Genomic DNA, 13,653 nt, shown 5'->3' with positions numbered 1-13,653 from the left:
CTCCGACCGCAATGAAATTACTTTTATGTCAATAACCACACCATCATCGTCGCCATTACCGCCGCTACATCGCGCCGGGACCAATATATTAGATTTTAATGATATTACCTTGATATGTTGTTTGCAATATTATGTTATATTATTTAACTTATATTTACATATCTCATTTGGAGTTTCAAATAAGCACACACATAAATAGCAAGATACATTATGTTTTTATGCACTTAATTTCTTAAATACCAGGAAGAGTATGAACTGAACAGAAAAATTTAACATAACGTTTAGAAGTGAAATTGTGATAAGTTTGTGTCGGGAGAGTCACAAAGAAGTTTGTGTGACATATATTTAAGAAGTTTATGTGAAAATGCATATTTTATAATGAACAACTTTAGTATGTTCCCATGAAAAGAAAAAGAAAAGATATTATTATAGCTACCAAATAATTTTTCTTTTATTTATTTTTTCAATAAAAGAATCTGATAAAAACATTAATAAGTGTAAATGAATTACTGAAAAAGTAATGGGCTGTCTTGTAACATGTGTAAATGTGAATGATTAGGTTTCTCTTTCTTACTTTGATTAACTAAAAAAGTATTTATTATATTTATTGTAAGACAAATATAAATCATCTTATTTATTTATTTATTAAGTCAAAAAAAAACTTTTATAATTTTATACTTTCGATACTTTTGCAAATCAATGTCATCTTATACATTTATTATAGGTTTATTTACTGAAATGGTACCTGGACTATCCACCATATTACTAATTTCATACCTATAACTTTAAAATTACTCTCATCATACCCCAACTTATCAATTTTTCACTCGGACGATACCTGACTTGACGGGCGTCTGTTTGACCGTTAAAGTAGGGTATGACTACCGTAAATTTTAAAGTTTTAGGTATGAAACCAGTAATATGATGGATAGTCCAGGTATCATTTATGTAACCATTATTATTATTATTATTATTATTATTATTATTATTATTATTATTATTATTATTATTATTATTATTATTATTATTATTATTATGGTTGTTATTGTTGTTTTTTTAATTACACAAAGTACATTGGTATATTTTTATAAATATTTATATTTATTTTATAAAAAAAACTTTATTTTTATAAAAAAAAATTATTGTAAATATTTATTTTTTATTAAAAACTATTAATATATCAAATACTATTATTTATAAAAAATAAAATTAATAAAATAATATTTTATTTTATAAAAGATCATTTTTAGTACAGAGTTTTTACTTTTATAAAAAAAAAATTTCAATTTTTTTTTTAAAGCGGTAAACCGGAAAAATATCATAATTTCTTGTATTGCATTAGTACCTGTACAACTACTATGTAAGGTTTGAATCAGTTTAAAACAAATTTAATCAACTCCATGTGATGGTATCCATTCAAGACTTAAAGTACATTTATCAATGCTTTACATGAAATTAATGTACTGCTTCCGATTAACTTTTTTTTTATATATAAAAAATAAATAAATATGAAACAAATAAAATCATCATGGATCTATAATTTGATAGATTAATAGTTTTTAATAAAAAATAAATATTTACAATAGTTTTTTTAAAAAAATAAAGTATTCTTTTATAAAATAAAAGTAAATATTTACAAAAAGAAATATCAATGTACTTTTTAAAATTATTTATTCCTAAATAATACTTTGTGTAATTAAAAAAAACAACAACAACAACCATGATAATAATAATAACAATAATAATAATAGTAATAATAATAATAATAATAATAATAATAATAATAATAATAATAATAATAATAGTAAAAACATCACTTACATTAGAAATTAATAGGATTTACAAGAAATAATAATAATAATAATGATAATAATAATAATAATAATAATAATAATAATAATAATAATAATAATAATAATAATAATGGTTAATTACATAAATAACACATGGACTATCCACTATATTACTGGTTTCATACCTAAAACTTTAAAATTTACGATAGTCATACCCCAACTTAACGGTCAAACTGACGCCCGTCAGGTTAGGTATCATCCGTGTGGAGAATTGATAAGTTGAGGTATGATGAGAGTAATTTTAAAGTTATAGGTATGAAATCAGTAATATGGTGGATAGTCCAGGTACCATTTCAGTAAATAACCCTTTATTATATTTATATATATGTGAAGTTTGAATTTTTATTTGTTAATATTAAATATAATAAAATACTTAAAATTTGAAGGAAAAAAAAGACTCTTATTGTATTTACTAGTAAAATTAGGCCCCGCTTCGTGGGGATTCAACTATCCAGTTGAAACACCTGTTATTCTAGTGAAAGTAAGTTGAATATTTAATCGTTTAATCAAAAAGCATTATGTCATTGATAGGTTTATTAAAGAATGAAAAAAGTTTATAAGTTTAAAAGTTTCGTGGCAGGAATAGAAAAATTTGACGAAAATTAAAGAAATAAAAGTTATATGGTGAAAAGTAAGATAATGAAACTTTCGTGGCAAAAATTAGAAAAATAAAAGTATAAAAAGTTAAATAAAACAAAACTTTTGTGCGAAAAAGTAAAAAAGCGAAAGTGATGTGGCAAAAGTAAGGGCGAAAACTTTAGTAAATTTATGTGATAAGAAGTAAATCACAAATGCATTCAACTAGTACCACTAACGAAGAACACACATGCCACCAATATCAAAATAACATATATATATATATATATAAAGGAATTAAATCATCAAGATCTCGACACAATGATAATTAAAATCAACTCTTTGAATTAAAAAATATAACAATAACATCATTCGTCTAGTTTCATCAAGGTGGATGATTAAACGTTTAGTCACTCATGATCAATTCAAAATAATGATTAAAATGAAAGAAAAACATGATGTACCAATCGTTTGAGAAATTGAAATTGCAAGACAATAAAAGTAGATACGATCTAGATAAGTGCTCGTGAATCTTCAATGAATCGATTGAAGAATATCTTGCTCTTGATCCTTGAAAAATCCCTTATAGAACAACTCCTAGAAAGAGTTTTGATAAGTTGGGAATTAGGCTTTGTTTTCTATTTATACTTCTCAAAATCTGGTGCAAAAATCGTCCCAGGGCTTCAGCTCCCGTGCACCCACTGCGGCGCAATGGGATGTGCATTCCCTCACTGCGTCGCAGTGAGGAACCTCGGCTTGATTTCTTCTTTAGGTTACTGCGGTGCAGTGGGCTGTGATGTCCCTCACTGCGGCGCAGTCCTATTCCACGGTCTCGTTTGTCCCTAATGTAACTACGACGCAGTGGGCTCATGCTTTCCCCACTGCGGTGCAGTCAAGACCTGATGATCAAAAACACCCTTTTTACTTGTGACTTTACTCCAACTTTCTATCTTCTCAACCTTGAACAACTCTCAAACTCACAGATCAACTTCTTGGCCTCAGAAATCATCTGAAAATGTGCCAAATGATCACGTAACCTATTTAGCACCTGAAAACACTAACAAACACCATAAACGCGCCAAATGCACATAAAATCAACTAAAAACACTTAATAAAATGACCAATAACGATGTGGGTGATAGGTATAAATTGGTCACATCAATGCTAAATTACTTTGAAGGAGGATTTGCAAATCCACCATATTGGATGATTATGCCAGACACTGGTTACTCATTGCTTCAAGGTATAATATGGTGGTTGTTTTTTGAGCAAAGAAGGAGATACAACGTGCTTACTGCTTTTTACTAGCCCACCAAGTTCACAACCACATAATATTTGTGTATTTGCACGCTTCAATGGTAATCATTTCGTGAGACTGATGTTACAAGGAGATTTTTTGATACCTCTTATGCATCCACAATGGTCTAGTCACGCATTTGATCGGGCATGAGAAAGCCTTTTTTTGCATAGACAAAATGTGTACAACCAGATTAAATTTTCTAGACGTAATTCAGTAGGTGTGAGAATTTGTATTAATATTAATTAAGAAAATAATATAAAATATTTTCTTATCTATTATTATTTATATCTTCTACTATTATGTATATTTATATAAGGTGAGTGTGACGGACTTTATTATATTTGTAGTCTTTCAATTGCAATAAAAAGTAAAATGTATGATATTGTAAATAAAAATAATCAAATACAATAATATATTTAAAGAAAAAAGTAATAAGAAATCATAATTACTATGTCATTATTATTATATTATTGATAACAAAAGTCAAATGTAAAAGATAGTCTAAAAAGGAAAAGACATCATGATTAGTACATTATTATGTTAACTTTAGTTATTTTAGTGTGGATAATATAAAAAATTGGTGTCGATAATGAAAAAAAATGGTGTAAATAGTGATTCCCAAAAGAAAAAGAAAGGAGACAAGAGTGGAAGAAGTTTTGAGAGCCTACACGGCTACACTATCATATATTCAAATTATAAGGGTTAGGTCAGCTCGGCCGACTTGGGTTAGAGGTATCCAACCACATTCCGCCCCATATGGGGTTGTGCAAGTTTGGATTGGTTCGGGCTTCCAACATTTGATCCTGGGTTGATTTTTTATCTTTTGTCTTGTATGTTTGGAGAGTATAGATTATGAAAAAAATAAAATAAAATATGGTCACTTATGTTGCATGTCGTGGTGCGTCGATAACAAGGAAAAATAATCAGATGCGGCACAAAAAAAAAAAAAAAAATTCATCCGATACATTACGTATTATACTTCAATGATGCTACTCTTGAAAAAAAGTGAGATAATTTGCAAATCAAGTCAAGTGTCTTCCAAATTTTGGAATGTTGAAGGGCGAGTCGAGTGCTACGTGGATAAAGGATGATTATCGTTTTAGAAGAGTGGTGTAAAACTTGAAATATTGGATAACAAAGCCCCCGGCGAGGATCGAACTCGCGGCCTTTCGCTTACGAAGCGAACGCAATACCACTATGCTACGGAGGCATCTGATGCCCAAAATCTTTTCAAACTTTTATTTCAAAAAATCCTTTTTAGGTTCTCATTATCACAAATATAAAATTTAATCTCAACCATATTAAATTCTTAAAATAATAACATGATAACTTATATGTCCATTAATGTAACAAAAAGTAATTGAATCTGTATATATTAGATTTTTTTATCTCATGTGACATGCTAAGTAATTATACATAACAAATAACATGTATTGACTATTGTTAAATAATAGCATATATTTCTAGTTATATTAATCTTTGGGATAAACATGCTAACAATTGATATAACTAATTAATTACTTGTAATGAGGAGACACTTTGCAAGGTTATTAAATAAACAATTAGAAATAGGATGATGACTAGAGTGAAGAGGTATGAGAATGTAATTTGAATGTCACAAACTGGAATCTATGCTAGAAGAACAACTCTTTGGTTGCTAAATGAAGGCAAGAGGGTATATAGATGACTCAATAGTATAATGGGACTAGACGATCGTTTTATGTCCCAAAATATTTAAGGTCTCAATATTTTGTATATTCAACTTAATATTTGGACTTTGAGATAGATGCCATATATAATTTGCATTGTAATAATATCTTTTTGGTTTTGCATAAACATCTGCATTTTCTTACTACTAATAATTTAATAACATAAATCGAACTATCTCTTTTTTGCTTTTTTTTGTTTGCTTTATATATATACTAATGAAATAGGTCTCTAAAATTAGTTCTCACTTAAAACATCCAAAAACCTTAAAACCACACTAATGTCAGGGTATAATGTGCCTGACTGAATGGGGGTACTTTGGATTTTGTTCGTATGTAATGAGTATAGGTTTTTAGGAATATAGAAATGTAGAGGTGTACAGTTGTTTGTAGTAGTTGGGTCTGCCTAACATGATTGCCTTGTTTTTATCCTTGTAAATGTCTTTTTAAAGAAATAATATATTCACACTTGTCGCTAAAAATAAAATAAATAAATTACTTGTAATTTATATATCGTAATAACTATACCCCAAGTTGGTTATTAAATATTAAATATATACACTAAAAATCACTAACAATCATTAGAAGGTTGTAAAGAAGAAATACGAGTATATTTTTTTAAAGAAGAAATGCTCCAGATACAATGAGAAAGAATGATACAAACAATTATAAAATGGTATACATATGTTTTGGTGTATGTTTTGTAATCTCACTCTTTTACAAAGCAAAAGTACTATTTTTAAATTAAACTATTCTGCCTTTGAAATACTGGATTTACCCTTGACATTTTATATTATCTTCACATATATCTCATACTCCATCAGTGTCTTTCTACAGAAATAAATGCTCTTCCATCTGAATTAAGGTTTCATTAGCGAATCACTTATACTTTTACATTAATTACCACAATGTTATCGTTACCACCGCTAACACCACCCGTCGCCGCTAATGCCGTCGCATTACACAGGTACCTACTCGTAACTCTACAAGACCATTCTCATCTATGAACATTTGGTCTAGTCGGTGATTAAAAAAAAAAATCTTCCCATGGAACCCATTTAATAGTCCAACCAACTCGATCGCTTCATTTTCTATTATCTACTTGTAACCGGAACAATAAAATGTATGTATGAAATTTTGAGTTTAGTTAGATTGTACATATAAAATACAAAGAACCAATCGGATTCCATTAGATAATTTTTACTTATATGTACGTATGTATACATATTTGTTTTCATCTAATAGAGGCTTGGATTTATGCATGAGTATGTTAGGTGATATGTTTATTACTCCTCTTTACACTTAATGGACGTCAAATATGGTTCCTAAACTCTTTTCACCTCTCTGTTTTTTACTATTTTGGTCGGAGATCCTTGTGAAAATAGTCTCTCTACCATTGATTAGAGGCAAGATTGTTTACGTCTCACCTCCCTCAATCCCTCATACCTGATGGAGAGATTAGATTATGTTGTTGTTGTTAACTATTTCACTAAATAGCTGGGTTGAGCTGAGTTTCGTCGTAAATGAGGTTTAAATGTTAGATAGTTTTTTTTTTACTGCAACTTGTTTGATATGTTGATAACTTGATTCTAGAAGGGATCACATTCATTTACATTCTTTTATAACATTGCTAAATTGGGTTATTCGCATAAATTTGTAATGAATTTTGAAAATCAAATATAAAAATTAGTAGGGAAATTTTATTTTTAATATTATAAAAGTAGAAGTTTCAATGTTGGATTAGTACTAATCTCCAAAGTACTATTAAGTGTTAAATGTAGATATTTGGTTGATTAAAATGAATCATTTTTTGGTAAAAATAAGTAGAATTTTCAACTTGAAATACTATACTCGTCTCATTGTAATTGTTTTGTTTTAAATTCTTAAAGTTTTTATTTTTAAATTTTGATATTAAATATAAATTTTTGTATTATATAGGATGAGCATACAACTTAGAAACCCAAAGATCGTCTCAAAACTAACCAAACCCGGCCCGGATCGGATCGCCCGGAAGTCAATCGGTCCGGTCCCCGGTTACCCTATTTGGGATTTTCGGTTCTTAGTCCGGTTCGATCTAAACCCAGGAAAAGACTGAGACCCAAACTAAGACGGGAATGCGTGTGTTTTGATGGTTAATTTCTTTATTTGGATTTGAATATACATGGATTGGAGTTTAAAAAAAAAACTAGAAGGTAGGTTAATCAAACGTTGCCTCTAGTCTCTTACTGTATCACACGATTGAATGCAAGCCTGGAACTTCTCCAGCCCAACCAAAACCTAACTCCGATCTCTTATTTTTCATCGTCGAGTGCACTCAAATTCTAAGTAGTTAAGGACATAAATTTCGGAGTTTCGGTCATAGACTGGTATACGAAATATCGTTTTTTCGGTGGTATTTTGGTAATTATAATATTATATATATATTTAGACACATAAATAAGAGTAAAAGATAAAAACTGAAAGTGCTGAAACAGAATTCACCAAAATTTCGGAAACTTCGGTCAAATTTCGGAAATTTCTGATGTGTGAAAATCTAGTTAAATTAAATTCCTTTAAAATACTCTGAATCGAATAGCACACACAATCGGGCAGTGGACCCGTTCGTATGCAATATAGATTAAAGCAAGTAAAGGTTCGTTCCACGGAGACTACAAAGAGCTAACGAGTTTTAAGTAGTTAAAAAGATTTTGGTTTTTAAAGACACCACGTCATCTTGATTTTATATTAAAAGTTAGTTAATTGAAAGAGTTAGAAATTCCTAAGAATTTATCGAAAAGAAAATTGTTTTATATCAAATAGGATGAGAAGATCATCCACTTCGACTCCATGACACACATTATTTAGGTTGCACTTAAATGAAGAACCAATTCGAATATGTTGATTAATAACCGAGAACTAAACAAAGACTCACCCCGTACCCGTCAAGTTTGTTACTTTATTCAATTCTCTTAATTCACTAGTTCCATTACTAAGACCGGTACCCCAAGACGCTTTTCATAACTTTCCTAGCCAACGAATTGTTTTGGTTATTTAGATAACAATTGTGTCTCTTGATTGTACTCAACCATTAACCCGTTAACTCTTATTAACTATTAATTACTTTCTACCGTACCCGTCATAGAAACAATTGCTTCTAACCAAGCAATCAAAATAACTTTTACACAGCCTAGTTACCACTAAGATCATGCAAAAACTATCCGCAATTAAGAGTTAAATAACAAAGAATTAATAAGCTAAGATTACGACACAACGTTAAATCAAATCAACTTGAATTCAAAAGATTATGCAACCATTATTCAATGCGTCACTTCATCTCAGTGGATGACGAATTATTTAGCTACTCATAATCATAAACAAAGCACAAAGAATAAAAGTATAAGAGAACATATTGTACCAATGTGTAGAAAAACAAGTAAACGCTAAGAAAATCGATAAGCGAATGCCTAGAAGCTCACGAACAACCCTTGGACCTTGATGGACGAAAAAGCTGCTGAGTATTGCCCCAAAGAACCCTAAAATCGACTAGAGGTGATTGTATATCGAATGAGAGGGCTTTGGTCTTGTATTTATAGAGTTTTCAAAAAGTCTTCACAAACCGACCTATAGGTGCAACGCACCAAGCATCAGGTGCGACGCACCTAGCCTTGTTTCCAAAAATCCTTCTGCCCGATATGCGACGCACCACAGGGTTGGTGCGCCGCACCTCCCTGCTTTCTCACATCTTCCAACTTTCTGAGAAGAAAATGCTCCGCACCAATCTTTCAGGTGCGACGCACCTGCTCTGTTTTCAGCCAAAACTTGTAGTTTTCATTCCGTCTTCACTCGTATGCGTCCATGAACCAACCTAATGCATCTTCTAGTCATCCGAAAGCTGTTTCTAACCATTTCACCTACTTTAAGCCTGCAACCACTAAAAATACCATAAAAGCATCGAATATACATGTAATTTGCTCATAATTAAGCTTAAAACGACTTAGAAACGATATGAAAATGTATATATAAATGGACATATCAATTTCAATGGTATTTTGGTCAAATTTCGGTCAAAAGTACCAAAAATTTCGGAAACGATATCAAAACCGAAATTCAATACCGAAATTAAGTCCCACCACCAAAAACCGGTATACCACCAAAATTTCAACTAATTGATAACATAGCTTAAATTAAACACTTAAAATTTGCATAGGATACTTATGGTTATGCTTAAATTATGCATTTAATTTTTGAATAAGAATGCTGCTTAAATTTTGTACATAAGAAGGAACCTAAACATAAATAAATTTTGCACTTAAGATCATATTGTGTTGCGCTCAAATTATGCAGGTTATGGAATACGTTTTATATTATGCAATTACTTTTAATTTTATAATATATGTGTCTGTTTTTATATTATGGAATGCACAGTTTGGGCCTTATGGGGTTAGACCAAAACCGAACCGATTTAGATTGAGACTGGCCGAACTGAATCAACCTCTAATCGTTCTGGTCCTTGTTTTTGACTATCAGTCATTTTTAGGTTTTGGATTTTGCCGGTTCAGTTCGGATTAGGTCCATGCTCATTTTTAGTTATATAATAGTTGATGAATATTATATTAATGTAAACACAACTAAAACTCAATCGATTCATATAACTTCGATCAGGTAATATATAACAAAAACAAAAATGTCTAGAGTCAAAAATGGAAAAGAAAAATTTTAAAAATTTAAAACATAACACTTTTAATAAGACGGAAAGGCGGAACAATTATATTTTTAAAATAAAATAGAATAAATTTTTTTTAGCTTCCAGTATCCAGCTCGAACCTTCGACTAGTTACGTAGCCGAAGTGATAGTGATCAAGATAGAGTGGAATCCGGTTGGAGAAAACTACAAAATATCTGGGTGGCAAAAAAGGCAATAATTCGAATTTCAAACGTTCCTCATTTCTTCTTCTTTTGCTATAAAAACCTGTTTTAGCCTCTTTCTCTCTCCCTCTCTCAAGCCTAGATTTCTCTCTCTGTACCGACACCACTCCAAGGTAAAATTTTAGTGTCAACATCCTAAAGCCGTAGTAGATCTCTTCTTCTTATATTATTATTATTACTGTTACTACTATTATTATTACATTTCGTGTAACATCAATCACAATTTATATATATGTTTTAGATCTAGACCAGATAGATCTGGACTGAAAATCCACACTTATTTATTTGTTTATTTATTTATTATTTATGTGTTGTTATTGGAGATGTGTAAATATTATAAATGCTATATATATATATATATATAGTAATTGTATATACATTCGAGGGGTGTTTGTTCGGGGATTGATTCTTTAGTTCTTCATTTCCTTATTATTGCTGTTTATATTTACGATTGATTGTTAAGCAGTATCTGAATATTTATTTATATTTGATAAGAAATATATATATATGCGTGTTTATTGTTTAAGATAAACACCTTCCATTAAAATAAATCCATAATTGTCATATGTAATCAATCATGAGAGGTCTTCAGCCTGTTGTTTAATTTTTCATTTGCTTATTGCTTCTTTTGTTAATTGTTTAGAAATATCTAGATATATATTATTGTTGACCCTTAAGAATTATGTGCAGAATTCTTATTTTTGGTCACTAAACAAGCAAAAGTATGAATCGAGGAGTGAGCAGTGGTGGAGGGCAGAGTTCTTTGAGTTACTTGTTTGGTGGCGGTGACGCCCCAAAACCGGCCCCAAAGGCTACTACACAAGCTGCTCCATGTGAAGCTCCTCCAGCAGCGAACAATGTGCCAGCTGCAAAACGCGATCCTGTTTCTCCCCCGGTAGATGTTACCAAACAGATTCCTGCTGGTATCAATAGTAATCCCTCCAACAATTACTTCAGGGCCGATGGTCAGAACACCGGCAACTTTATTACGGTATATTTCTTTGTCCAATTATCAATTTCATTCATATCATACTCTATGAGAGTGTAAAAGCTAGACTGAGCCTTAGGACTAAAGAGTATACACATTGTTTTCGACTAGTAATAATGTTATTAGTAAAGATACAAAGATTTTTGCACATTAATTAAGATTTAAGTGTGTGGTCGTTTCAAATAATATATTCTTTTTATGGTGCAGGGACGACCCTCGACTAAGGTTCACAGTGCACCTGGTGGTGGATCCTCTCTTGGATACCTCTTCGGCGATGGTAGCAAGTGAAATGTGTGCTCTAGTGATTTAAGCTCAATGGTCTCAACTGCTATTTGAGTTTGTAACCACAAAGATAAAATCCATGTTATAGAAATGATGAGAACTTAGCTTCATTATGACATGTTATCTATTTTGTTTAAACCAACTTTCACTTTCATGAATCAGCCAGCACCAGGCTATATGAGGTGAATCTGTTCTCTTTTCCTTTTTTTGTTACAAAGTTTGTGGAAAAATGATCAGTTGGGTTAAATTGTCAGTTTTACACCGGATTATTGGATACTTTTAGCGTTTTATTGTTCACTTCTTGACACTTCAGTCTCTCTTAAAAGCAATGTTATGCTCCTATTTCTCAAACCACCAGGTTCAAAAATTTGCTTTGAACATAAAAAACGTGTATATATATGGTGCCAAAAGTCATGGACCTCATCAAGAAACCCATCATAATCACCATTATTAGAATATTAGTTGATCTCCCCTCTTTTTCTTTCCTGCAAAAATAATTCATTAGCTAGTCCGTTACGATAAAAACAAAAAAAAACCATCACAGCATGAAAACATTCAAATCCACTATTCACTGCAACATCATCACCAACTTTTTTTTTTTCTGTCTGCATCTTCCAAACGGGTTTGTCGTTGATAAAATCTCCAAGTGTTGTTGGCAATAATATTCGTATGCGTTTGTGTTGTACAAAAAGTCACAAGTGCGACACTTCCCCTTAATTTCTTACATCAAACTTTCGATCTTTGCACACCAAAAGGACGTGGTTCATGCTTTTAGGTATTGCCCAGGTATATCCATTTCAAGTACGAGTAATATGGTTCGTGCTTTTAAGTATTGCCCAGGTATATCCATTTTAAGTAATGCTCATTTTCCTTTTAAAATTGATTATTACTCGTGTTTTAAACAATATATTTAAAAGTTTGATGTGCATAAATTGAAGTAATGAAAAAGCACATGGATTCATATTTAAATAAAATGTAAAACCTTAATGACTAGCTAGTTGGCTATTATGTTGAATAAAAAAAATATGTATGAACATTTTAACGATAAGTGAATATTTTAGGTTTACACCTTGTTGAAAAAATGTCCAATTTTAAGTTGTGCACTATTTAATTTTTTGACGTTCTTGATACAATTTAGGGGGAAGGAGTCCAAGCGGGTTTCCATTGGCTTGGTCTAGCCCGATTGGATCCATCGTCATCACCTAAGAGAGTTGAATGAGGTTTGGAGTTGGAACAAAAGAGAGAGAAAAAGAATGCAAGGGAGAGAAGGAAAAAGAGAATGGGGATATGAGAGCAAGTATGTGAGATTGGAGGGTTGGAAACTCAGGCCCGTCATTGAAAACGGTTGGAAGAGCTAATTGGGAGGGTTGTAATGAGTTGACAAGATCTTATTGGTATAGAAAAGAAATTATGGAGATATAGGCAAAGAAAAGTCCCAATATAATCTTTCCATGTGTGCAAAAATAGAATGGATAAACATTTTAGCTGAATAATAGGAGTAATATGTTTGGCAAATTGCTTATACTGTTTCAAAATGTTCATCAATATGCTCCATGATAATGCTTCCAAGCGAGAAATGCTAGATTTACAAAAATATTACAAACAAATGGTTACAATTCTTTAATATATACATTGAACATGCACAAATATGAGTAGATAACATGCAACAACAATTTAATTACAAATAATTTGACATAAAAAAACTAATATGAGTAGATTTCTATAAAAGTAGTCCTAGTGCCCCATCCTCCACTCGTCCCTGACCCGTCCTTTTTCGAGGGACGAATGCATACCGCTATGTATGTATAGGTTTTGATTTGAGTTTGTTTGTTTTTGGTATAAATTCTTGTCTGGAGGTCGAAGATGAAAAATTCTCGTGAGTTTGTTAACGGTAAGGATAAAAACTGCAAAAACACAAACCATAGGAACGATTTTTGCAATTAACTCTAAAAAACTTCTAGATATGTTGTTTAAAGAAAATGAAGATAGGTGAAAAGACATAAATTCCTCTTACACATGAGAAAGTTAACGGATCAAGAGACA

General features: G+C 31.0%; 1 protein-coding gene and 1 non-coding gene across 2 annotated transcripts; one reads left to right on the top strand and one right to left on the bottom strand.

Moving 5' to 3' along the window:
* Positions 1-4,867: 4,867 nt before the first annotated feature.
* TRNAT-CGU lies at positions 4,868-4,939 on the bottom strand. Its single transcript has one exon. It is a non-coding gene; the product is annotated as a tRNA-Thr (tRNA).
* A 5,407-nt stretch (positions 4,940-10,346) lies between these two features.
* On the top strand, positions 10,347-11,907 carry LOC122578934 (protein SPIRAL1-like 2). Its single transcript, XM_043750985.1, has 3 exons — positions 10,347-10,453; positions 11,031-11,331; positions 11,536-11,907. The coding sequence occupies exons 2-3, from the start codon at positions 11,065-11,067 to the stop codon at positions 11,614-11,616; spliced, it is 348 nt and encodes a 115-aa protein (XP_043606920.1). The 5' UTR covers positions 10,347-10,453; positions 11,031-11,064; the 3' UTR covers positions 11,617-11,907.
* Positions 11,908-13,653: the final 1,746 nt, after the last annotated feature.

Source organism: Erigeron canadensis, chromosome 8 (genome assembly GCF_010389155.1).
Source record: "Erigeron canadensis isolate Cc75 chromosome 8, C_canadensis_v1, whole genome shotgun sequence".
Lineage (NCBI taxonomy): Eukaryota > Viridiplantae > Streptophyta > Magnoliopsida > Asterales > Asteraceae > Erigeron > Erigeron canadensis.
The sequence above is the reverse complement of the archived record's forward strand: the minus strand, read 5'-3'. Positions and strand labels throughout refer to the sequence as shown.